At 41.7% G+C, this 11,567-nt stretch overlaps 1 protein-coding gene across 2 annotated transcripts; it reads right to left on the reverse strand.

Moving 5' to 3' along the window:
* Positions 1–2,214: 2,214 nt before the first annotated feature.
* LOC109866832 (zinc finger and SCAN domain-containing protein 2) lies at positions 2,215–6,467 on the reverse strand. Of its 2 annotated transcripts, XM_031802146.1 has the most exons (3): positions 6,203–6,467; positions 4,116–4,154; positions 2,215–3,950 (listed from the first exon to the last, which is right to left on the reverse strand). In XM_031802146.1, the coding sequence occupies exons 1-3, from the start codon at positions 6,372–6,374 to the stop codon at positions 2,959–2,961; spliced, it is 1,203 nt and encodes a 400-aa protein (XP_031658006.1). In that variant the 5' UTR covers positions 6,375–6,467; the 3' UTR covers positions 2,215–2,958. The 2 variants fall into 2 exon arrangements, with proteins under 2 accessions (XP_031658006.1, XP_020311276.1); XM_020455687.2 differs by lacking the exon at positions 4,116–4,154.
* Positions 6,468–11,567: the final 5,100 nt, after the last annotated feature.

The raw sequence follows: 11,567 nt of genomic DNA on the forward strand, positions 1-11,567 counted from the left end.
TGTCTATTCTTTTTTTCTTGAAACGTAGTACACGATCGTTAACTTTTACATCATCTGAAATTAAGATAAATAATGAGAACATATTTTTTAAATACAAGTCAATATATTAGCTAATAGAACTATTTTAAATACAGAGGATGTGTTGTTACTGTACTGAGTGAATTATTTATGTTTTGTAGATTGAAATTCACCCAGGCTCAAATGTTACTGTCCCAAATAATGTCTGGATGGCGGAGTTGTCAACCGTGATGGAGAGGTCTTGGAGCGGCCATCCCAGGAGGAAGAGCAGCTCCGTTTTGCCGAGATCATGGCTAGGGCCTTGGGGGTCAGGGAGTAGCTTTTTCAGGCTCAATAGAATTGTCACTTCTTTGGAGGTCTCCAACTCAGAATGCAAGTATAAGGATAATAGGTGTTGTTTCGGAGATACAGTACATGACCAAACATATGTGGACACCTGCACGTCAAACATCTCATTCCAAAATCAAATGCATTAATATGGAGTTGGTCCCTCCTTTGCTGCTATAACAGTCTCAACTCTTCTGGGAAGGCTTTCCACTAGATGTTGGAAAATTTTTATGGGGACATGCTTCCATTCAGCCACAAGAGCATTAGTGAGGTCGGGCACTGATGTTGGGCTATTTTAGGCCTGGCTCGCAGTCGGCGTTCCAATTCATCCCAAAGGTGTTCGATGGAGCTGAGGTAAGGCTCTGTGCAGGCCAGTCAAGTTCTTCCACACCGATCTCGACAAACCATTTCTGTAATGGAGCTCGCTTTGTGCACGGCGGCATTGTCATGCTGAAACAGGAAAGCGCCTTCCCAAACTGTTGCCACAAAGTTGGAATCACAGAATCATCAGAATGTCATTGTATTCTGTAGCGTTAAGATTTCCCTTCACTGGAACGAAGGGGCCTAGCCCGAACCATGAAAAACAGCCCCATAACATTATTCCTCCTCCACCAAACTTTACAGTTGGCACTATGCATTCGGGGCAGGTAGCGTTCTCCTGGCATCCGCCAAACCCAGATTCGTCCATCGGACTGCCAGATGGTGAAGCATGATTCATCACTTCAGAGAACGCGTTTCCACTGCTCCAGAGTCCAATGTCCAGCCGACACTTGGCATTGTGCATGATGATCTTAGGCTTGTGTGCGGCTGCTCGGCCATGGAAACCCATTTCATGAAGCAGTTATTTTGCTGATGTTGCTTCCAGAGGCAGCTTTGATCTCGGTAGTGAGTGTTGCAACCGAGGACAGACAACTTTTACGTGCTTCAGCACTCAGCATTCTCGTTCTGTGAACTTGTATGGCCCACCACTTCGCGGATGAGCCGTGGTTGCTCATAGACGTTTCCAATTCACAATAACAGCACTTACAGTTGACCAGAGCAGTTCTAGCAGGGCAGAAATTTGACAGACTGATTTGTTGGAAAGGTGGCATCCTATGACGGGGCCACGTTGAAAGCAACTGAGCTCTTCAGTAAGGCCATTCTAATGACAATGTTTGTCTATGGAGATTGCATGGCGGTGTGCTCAATTTTATACACCTGTCAGCAACAAGTGTGGCTGAAATAGCCAAATCCACTAAAAACATTTTGTATATATAATGTATCGGTCTCAAGGCATCTATGAGCGCATGGGCAGCGCCATTGAGACAACGTTGTGATCTGCTAGCTACTATACCAGGAGACTTCCAGCAATTTTGCTAAGCTAATGATATGCTAACTTTAATCATCTCCAAACTGCACGCAGAGGCATACATTTTTTAATGAGTTCATCTGACTCTGGGTAAGTCAAAAAACTACCTAAATCTCAAAATCTTGCAGTATCCCATTAAAAATGCATCCACCATAACATGGGGTCAATTTCAATTAAATACATTGTAGGATGTTAAAGGGAGTTTGCTGTTTTACACCTTATAGTCAGATTGCTAACAAACAAAAATATGGAGGTGATGGGGGCAATTAGTCAAAGTTCAAAGTTTGTGGCCAAATCCCCTCAAGTTGCCAGTGGTTATTTAAACAACTCTAAGTAATGGAATACAGTTTCTCCTGGCCCATAGACTACTTTCAGGGTAAGGAACCATCCGACTGACTAAGGCGTAAAACAAGTTAACTATCCTTTAAATTTACAAATCAATCATTGCAAATAGGGCATTCATGTGAAGGATTTTTAAATTAAACTGAATTGGATCATTTCATGACCCCAAACACAACCCATAACTGTTCTATGTGCTCTTTATTTGACATTTGTTGCTTTCCCTCTGCAGATGCTGTCATGACGCACTTCCTGGATGCAACAAAAGGGACAAGAGGGAACGGTGTAAAACAGTAAAATGGCTGAATTGAGAAGTGATGAAAGAAAAACAATGAATTGAATAGGATTACATTTAAGTTGAGTGTTTAGTGTAGTTTGTTCTACTGTTTTATTACCATGACTACAAGGATCACTGAAATCCCGTAACATATGTTAACACATAAAGGACATATTTGTAATAAACATTTTAATACTACATGTCACACATGAGCATTTAAGTATTATACATGTATGCAGATATACTGAAAAATATATATATATAATAATAATAAATATATATAAATGCAACATGCAACAATTTCAAAGATTTTGCTGAGTTACAGTTCATATAAGGAAATCAGTCAATTGAAATAAAATTCATTAGGCCCTAATCTACAGATTTCACATGACTGGGCAGGGGCACAGCCATGGGTGCAACATGGCCAATGTACTGAATAAATGCACTTGTAAATGTAGAGTGGGAAAGTGATTAAAACATACAATCCCTGGATGAAGAAAATATAATTTCCAGAAGTATTCATGATATGAATCAGCCCACTTGAGCATATCATCAATCATTGCATCTTACTTGTCTCCCCTGTGAGTCCTTGTCTACTTTTAAGATGTGTGTCAATTCTGAAACATCTGTCACAACAACTGCAACGATATCATTTCTCCCCTGTGTGGGACTTTCTATGATATTTCAGATTTCCACTCTGATTGAATGCTTTGCCACAATCAGGGCAGCGAAACGGCTTCTCCCCTGTGTGAATCCGGATGTGTTTCTTCAGATCGCCGCTGGTGCTGAATCCTTTGCCACAAACAGGGCAGTGACATGTTTTTTCCCCTGTGTGGCTTCTCATGTGCACGATCAGATTGCTGTTTAAGGTGAACCATTTACTACAAACATGACAACAATACCTAGCTGCAATGTGAGTTTGGAGGTGATCTTTCATACTTTCTGTTGACGCCATATGCTTTCCACACACTCCACAAAGTGATTCTTTATCGTTTGTGTGAGTTTGAACATGTTTAAATAATAAGCCCATGTAATGAAAATACTTGCCACACACCTTACAACAACCAGGAGTAGCATGACCTTGCCTAGGTGATTTCAGTTGGAACAACGGTGTGGATTTGTTATCCTTAGTGTTGATAAGGGAGCTTTGTAATTTTACCATCTTTATTCTCTGTGATTTGACTGACTTGAAACCTGACGGAGGCCCGCCAGTCTCCATCCCACTGTCACTTTCACTGTTTTCACTCGGAGCTGCAGAACAGTCTGGATTTACTGCAGAGAGGGGCTGATAGACACTGGTTGGTTCTGATTCTCCGTAGTCCTCTCCATCAGGTTCTGTTTTGATCTGTTCAGTTGTAGTGCTGGGTAGAGTGTCTCTCTCTCTGTTTCCTTCCTTTTGGGCTTGATAGGGATGTGAGGGTTGAGTTGGGTCCTCATCATAAGCAGGAGTGAATATGGAGTCTTTAGTGTGAGCCTCAAGCCCTTGAGGCTGCTCTTCCCCCTGACTGGCCCCACGTTCCTCTTTGATCTGTGTGGACTCTGGGTCCTCATGCCTCAGACTGGGGCTCCACCCCTGCTCACAGTGCTGCTGCTCCGGGGGAATCTCCACCTCAGAGACAGAGAGACAGAGCTGCTGGAGGTCTGGGGTAAAGGAGAAAGAATGAAAATCAGTGCTGACATTATGCCAAGGTTTATCCTAGGATTTTTTTCAGCAGTGACTCTCTTGCACTGGCTCTATGCGCATTCACTGGACTCTGCCCACACACACATGGATATTGACGGCACACACACTCACACATACACTACCGTTCAAAAGTTTGGGGTCACTTAGAAATGTCCTTGTTTCTGAAAGAAAAGAACATTTGTTGTCCATTAAAATAACATCAAATTGATCAGAAATACAGTGTAGACATTCTTAATATTGTAAATGACTATTGTAGCTGAAAACGGCAGATTTTTAATGGAATATCTACATAGGCATGCAGAGGCCCATTATCAGAAACCATCACTCCTGTGTTCCAATGGCACGTTGTGTTAGCTAATCCAAGTTTAGCATTTTAAAAGGCTAATTGATCATTAGAAAACCCTTTTGCAATTATGTTAGCACAGCTGAAAACTGTTGTCATGATAAAAGAAGCAATAAAACTGTCCTTCTTTAGACTAGGTGAGTATCTGGAGCATCAGCATTTGTGGGTTTGATTACAGGCTCAAAATGGCCAGAAACTCGTCAGTCTATTCTTGTTCTGAGAAATGAAGGCTATTCCATGCAAGAAATTTCCAATAAACTGAAGATCTGGTACAACGCTGTGACCTACTCCCTTTACAGAACAGCACAAACTGGCGCTAACCAGAATAGAAAAAGGAGTGGGAAGCCCTAATGCGCAAAACACCAGTCTCAACGTCAACAGTGAAGAGGCGATGCTGGCCTAGGCAGAGTTGCAAAGAAAAATACATATCTCAGACTGGCCAATAAAAATAAAAGATTAAGAAGGGCAAAAGAACACAGGCACTGGACAGAGGAACTGCCTAGAAGGCCAGCATCCTGGAGTTCACTGTTGGCGTTGAGACTGGAGTTTTGCATGTACTATTTAATGAAGCTGCCAGTTGAGGACTTGTGAGGCGTCTGTTTCTCAAACTAGACACTAATGTACTTGTCCTCTTGCTCAGTTGTGCACCGGGGCCTCCCACTCCTCTTTCTATTTTGGCTAGAGCCTGTTTGCGCTGCCATTAGAACACAGGAGTGATGGTTGCTTATAACAGGCCTCTGTATGCCTATGTAGATATTCCATTAAAAGAAAATCAGCCGTTTCCAGCTACAATAGTCATTTACAATGTCTACACTGTATTTCTGATCAATTTGATGTTATTTTAAATGGACAAAAAAAATGGTATTTTCTTTCAAAAACAAGGACATTTCTAAGTGACCCCAAACATTTGAACGGTAGTGTAGAAACACTTTCACATACTCTGCTGCTACTCTGTTTATTATCTATCCTGATTGCCGAGTCACTTTTACCCCTACCTACATACATACATATTAACTCAACTAACTCGTACCCCTGTACACTCGGGCTCGTAAGTAAGCATTTCACGGTAAAGTTTACACCTCCTACACCTGTTGTATTCGGCGCATATGACAAATAAAATTGGATATGATGGGTAGGGTGGAGGGGTGCATTGCTGCTAACGTTAGTGCAATGACAAGCTAGCTGTTCCTGTAGACTTCCACCCCGTTCGCTTCTACAGACAGTCAGTCACATGGCTGTGTCTTCCTCTATAACGCAGGCAGACAGACATCGAGGTGTTCAGTTACTGTTCGACTGAAGGCTAGAATGGGCAGAATGGGATCTATGGTCTCAGAAAGGCCACCCTCCTGGGCTCTTCGCCCACGACAACCGAGAATGGAGTGACAAACAAAAAAAGCATCCAGTCAACAGCAGTCATATTGGTGAAAACGGTTCATTGATGGGAGAGGTCGAAAGAGAATAGCAAGAATCATGCAAGCTAACAGGCGGGCCACAAACAGGCAAATAACGATGCAGTACCACAGTGGTGTGCAGAATGGATGGGCTATTGCAGCAGACAACCACAGGTTCCACTCCTATCAGCTAAAAACAAGAAAAAGCTGGTTTACCTGGTACTAGATGGGTGTACAAAATAAACTGGCCGGTGAGTGAGTGTATGTATCAAATATAGTTTTTGCAGCAGTGGCAAAAATGTAGCTGGGGTGGGCCACCACTGCTAAATGAATATAGGGGAAACACTGCATTATGACATTTAGACCTACCTACTACAGGTACACATCCTCTCAAAATTAACTCTCTTTGACATTGCTCCTTGTGTTTCATAAAATGAAGGTTAAGTAAGTTTGACATAAGCAATGAGTAACAAACCTGCTCTGTCTTGCTTTATCTCAGGTTGAAGAACAATGTCGAGTAGCCTCTGTAGACGGACAACTTCCTCCTGATTCTCTGCTATGGTTTTTTCAACGACCTCGAATATCTCCTCAGCAGCAGCTGTTAATCTATCGTAGAGGAAAACTCTCAACAACTGTATTTTAGACATGTTTAGATAATGCAAGATGAGTAGCTAGCGAGCAGTGTTATTTTAATCGTCTGAAATTCCGCAACACTAAAAAAGTACTTCCGGATCACGGAATTTCGACAAGAATTCAAAGTAAAAGTCCCCAATCGTGTCAATAACCTGTATTTAAATTAGATAGCTATTTGATTATTTCGCTAGCTAGCTAACGTTAGCCATGTATGCTTATGTCGATTAGTATGAAGACGGATTCAAGACCACCATAGAAATATACAAAATCAAATATTTTAACCCAAAAAATGTACAAGTCTCTTTGACAATCTGCTCTTTAATTGTCCATGTCACTTGTCAAGATTACTTATCAGCTACTGTTAACTTTAGCTAGCTAACTGTATAAAGGAATAGCACACTTAAGAGGGGTAATTACATGTTCGATCTAACGTTAACACATCCACTGAACATCCATATACAATACTGCCATAAGGGTGTAGACTCGGGTCTTTACCTATTAAACCCAAGAGCCACTAACAGTATTGTACCGGCATCAGTACGGGTTTAAAAATATTAAAATATTTGTGTGACTTACATTTATCTTGTATACCTTGTAAGCATTTGTATCTGTCGTGTGAATGGTGCTGTTTGTGTTTACTTTATCTTTTCTAGTTATTCTATTCTACAAAATGTTTTACATTTCTCAAGGCCATTCTTGTCAGACTGTATGGTGAATGGACTGTTAAGTTACACACAGTAACACATTTATACACTGCATGTTTCCCCTATATCTAAAAAACAGACAGGAAATTTAAACTTGCCTTAGAAAAGACAAAGGGATCTCTGTGCCCAAAGTGCTGAACTCCACTCCTGAGGAACTTCCTTTGTTTTTAGAGAGGAAGGAGCTGACGGGAAGTAATTAAGGCTCTTAGCCTTGTTCTAACGAATATATTGTTATTTCTAGAGTATTTACTGTTTTCCTTGTGTAGGGCCAATATCTCAAGCCTTGATTTTCAAAAAGTGAATTTGACTTACAACCACAAAAAACTTGGCATATACAGTGCATTCGGAAAGTATATACTCCTTGACTTTTTTCCACATTTTGTTACTTTACAGCCTTATTCTAAAATGGATTAAATAATTTTTTCCCCCTCATTAATCTAAACTCAATACCCCATAATGACAAAGCAAAAACAGGATTTTAGAAATGTTTGAAAATGTATTAAAAAAACAACCTGATAATCACATTCACATAAGTACCCTTTACTCAGAACTTTGTTGAAGCACCTTTGGCAGTGATTACAGCCTTGAGTCTTCTTGGGTATGACGCTACAAGCTTGGCACACCTGTACGTGGGGAGTTTCTCCCATTCTTCTCTGCAGATCCTCTCAAGCTCTGTCAGGTTGGATGGGGAGTGTCGCTGCACAGCTATTTTTTAGGTCTCTCCAGAGATGTTCGATCGGCTTCAAGTCCAGGCTCTGGCTGCTCCTCTCAAGACTTGTCCCGAAGTCACTCCTGCTTGTCTTGGCTGTGTGCTCAGGGTTGTTGTCCTGTTGGAAGGTGAACCTTCACCCCAGTCTGAGGTCCTGAGGGCTCTGGAGCAGGTTTTCATCAAGGATCTCTCTGTACTTTGCTCCGTTAATTTTTCCATCAACTCCGACTAGTCTCCCAGTCCCTGCCACTGAAAGACACCCCCCACAGCATGATGCTGCTATCACCATGCTTCACCATAGGGATGGTGCTAGGTTTCCTCCAGACTTGATGCTTTCCATTCAGGCCAAAGAGTTCCATCTTTGTTTCATCAGACCAGAGAATCTTGTTTCTCATGGTCTGAGAGTCTTTAGGTGCCTTTTGGAAAACTCCAAGCGGGTTGTCATGTGCCTTTTACTGAGGAGTGACTTCCATCTTGCCGCTCTACCATAAAGACCTGATTGGTGGAGTGCTGTAGAGATGGTTGTCCTTCTGGAGGGTTCTCCCATCTCCACAGAGGAACTCTGGATCTCTGTCAGAGTGAGCATCGGGTTCTTGGTCACCTCCCTGACCAAGGTCCTTCTCCCCCGATTGCTCAGTTTGGCCGGGCAGCCAGCTCTAGGAAGAGTCTTGGTGGTTTCAAACTTTCTTTCTTTTTTAACTTCTTACGGCTGATTTCCACGTTCTGATGAAAAGCGTGCCCAGAGTAAACTGCCTGGTACTCAGGCCCAGAAGCTAAGATATGCATATTATCAGTAGTTTTGAATAAACACTCTGAAGTTTCTAAAACTGTTTGAATGATGTCTATGAGTATAACAGAACTCATATGGCAGGTGAAAACCTGAGAAAAATCCAACCAGGAAGTGGGAAATCTGAGGTTTGTAGTTTTTCAAGTGATTTTGCCTATCCAATATACAGTGTAAATTTGGTCCGATTGCCCTTCCTAAGGCTCCCACTAGATGTCAACAGTCTTTAGAACGTTGTTTCAGGCTTCTGCTATGAAAGGGGAGAGAATAAGAGCTGTTTGAAAGCAGAAAGCCTTGAGCACGTGCTCTGTTCCTTTTAATTTCTAAAGACAAAGGAATTGTCCGGTTGAAACATTATTGAAGGTTTATGATAAAACATCCTAAAGATTGATTCTGTACATCGTTTGACATGTTTCTACGAACTGTAATATAATTTTGACTTTTCGTCTGGACTAAGTGCTCGCTCCTTGTGCATTTGGATTACTGGACTAAACGTGCGAACAAAAAGGAGGTATTTGGACATAAATGATGGACTTTATCGAACAAAACAAACATTTGTTGTGGAACTGGGATTCCTGGGAGTGCATTCTGATGAAGATCATCAAAGGTAAGTGAATATTTATAATGCTATTTCTGACTTTTGTTGCATGGTGTGCTTTTTTCTGTAAAGCTTTTTTGAAATCTGACACAGCAGTTGCATTAAGGAGAAGTATATCTTTAATTCTATGCATAACACTTGTATCTTTCATCAAAGTTTATGATGAGTATTCCTGTACATTGATGTGGCTCTCTGCAAAATCACCGGATGTTTTGGAGGCAAAACATTACTGAACATAACGCGCCAATGTAAACTACGATTTTGGGATATAAATATGAACTTGGACCAGTTGAAAAACAAATCTGCAAATCAAGGATTCCATGTTTGTGAAAGAATTCACCATGTCAATCTAGTGTTCAGCAACCCTCAGCACCAGGAGCCTGGAGGGTAAAGCCTTCCCCACATTAAAAACAGCTCCAAAACCTCCCCTGACTCTGAAGAAATATAAGGCCTTAAGTTGTAATTAGCTAGAATTACCCTTCATGCTCATCCTCTTTTTTTTTTGTATTGCGATCTATGATCCTTTAGCCTGGGTACCAGTCTTTTTAGCTAACATTCCACTCCTTGTCATTTGCCAAAAAGACTGTCCTTTCAGCTATCTCAATGGTTTATGGCGCAGTTGCTAATTGATAGTTGGAAACAACATGAACATTTTCCATGGCAACGTTATGGAACATGCGGTTAAGTTATATTATTTGTCCATCTTCTCTTATTAATTGATGTAGTCCAGACAGGCTACTTTAGGAAACTTTCTGAATTGACAGTGATAATTAGTGAACTCGCACATTAAAAGTCTAGATGATAAAAGGCTACACTGATCACATGTGCTTGGCTGCCAAATGTATATGTTTCCCCAGCCATAGGCCTAATATTTTAATTGAGGAAATGTGATCTTAGCCAAATCATTATTTTAGCCATCCACGTTAGAGAGAATAAAGTAGATGTCACGGGTCAAAATTTTGATTGATGACCCTATGTGAACCTATGTGAACTCTATGTGAACCCTATGTAGTGATGACGTGTGCATGTCTTCTGGTCAGGCAAGCCTGGTTAGGTGGGGGCTATGGGGTGAGTAAGGGTCCATTTGACAGGCCGTTAATGATTGATGACCCAAGCCTGATTTATGACCCTATGTAATGATTTATGACCCTATGTCATGTAGAAGGGTGCATGCCCTGGGTTGAGTAAGGGACCATGTGTCAGGTCAACCTGTTACTGTTTCTCACGGTTTGGGTTGGTTAAGGCCCCTTATAAAGCCGCTGAACAATACCTGTTTAAGACTGTACATGATAACCCCCCTGAATATTAAACAAAAATGACACCTATGCCAATTTTAGGGATGTTATGCTCGGCTTGTCATGAACCCAGTGACCAAAGCCTTGAAGAAGTTCTGTGTGAAGCTCCAGAATGTTTTAAAGGATTTTTGGGTACGAGTGAGGGCCACATGTCTTACATATTCCACCCGGAGGATTCTACGGTAAAGATATTCACAGACCGTGGACCCAAACCCCTTTATCCTGCAAAACCTGGGAGTTTTCCCCCGGCTCTGGGGATGAGAGAATGGCTAAACATCAGGCTGGCTCTTTGTAAAATTGAACAGGTCCTAAGTGTTACAAATGTGCCAGGATATGCGTTGGAAGAACAGGTCTGCGGCCGCAGTGATCTCAAGGCTCTAAGAATTGCTTCAATGGACTATAGCCCTGACAACAAAGTGACAATTTTAGCCTGTGACCTTTATGATAAGGCTAATGCTACAAAGTCTGTCAATTCTCCGGTAGCTTCCAGAGCACGCAAACATGTAAACTTTTTTATTCCTGTGTTTAGTTTTAAATGGGTGGATTATCCAATTTTCATAACACTTATGAATAAGCTGGACATTCTCTTCCAAAATGGGGAACAGTTAAAGCGCTGGGCGAGGCTTTACTTGAGACAGAGTCAAGACCAAAAGGCCCGACGGCGGATCTACCCCTGGAGTGAAAACTTACCATGTGTTGATGGACATAGCAAGAGAGCCTTGCCTTTTGAGGGTGAACTCGACACGGACAATGGCGGTTGGTTGCATAAGCTCCCAGGATCTGTAAGAAAGGCATCGTAAAATACCTTAAGAATGTAACGATATAAAATGTATGTACTAAATATTTTGAATGAAATAAATGGTTTTAAAATCAGAATCTCACCACGTTATGAACTCTCGCGTTTGTTCACTCTTAGCGCAGTCTGTCCCTGAGAAAAATCTTGCGGAAAAAGCCATGTGCGCGCGCATGTGCGTGAGGGAGTTTTCTGTAGTGGCTGTGTGTGTGTGTGTGTGTGTGTGTGTGTGTGTGTGTGTGTGTGTGTGTGTGTGTGTTTCAAAAACAGAAAAAGGGGGGCGGGTTGTTTGTTAAAAAAATACCATTGCATGCCTGGTGGGTC

Source organism: Oncorhynchus kisutch, linkage group LG22 (genome assembly GCF_002021735.2).
Source record: "Oncorhynchus kisutch isolate 150728-3 linkage group LG22, Okis_V2, whole genome shotgun sequence".
In the NCBI taxonomy this organism is placed as follows: Eukaryota; Metazoa; Chordata; class Actinopteri; order Salmoniformes; family Salmonidae; genus Oncorhynchus; species Oncorhynchus kisutch.

What these genes read in the sequence shown, in the direction of transcription:
- LOC109866832 (XM_031802146.1), bottom strand. Translation starts at nt 6,374, where the DNA reads ATGTCTAAAATACAGTTGTTGAGAGTTTTCCTCTACGATAGATTAACA. An exon ending in GATAAAGCAAGACAGAGCAG is followed by an intron (nt 4,155 to 6,202) that starts GTTTGTTACTCA and finishes CTTTTCTTTCAG; the next exon opens with AAACAAGGACATTTCTAAGT. An exon ending in TGACCCCAAACTTTTGAACG is followed by an intron (nt 3,951 to 4,115) that starts GTAGTGTATGTG and finishes CCTTTACCCCAG; the next exon opens with ACCTCCAGCAGCTCTGTCTC.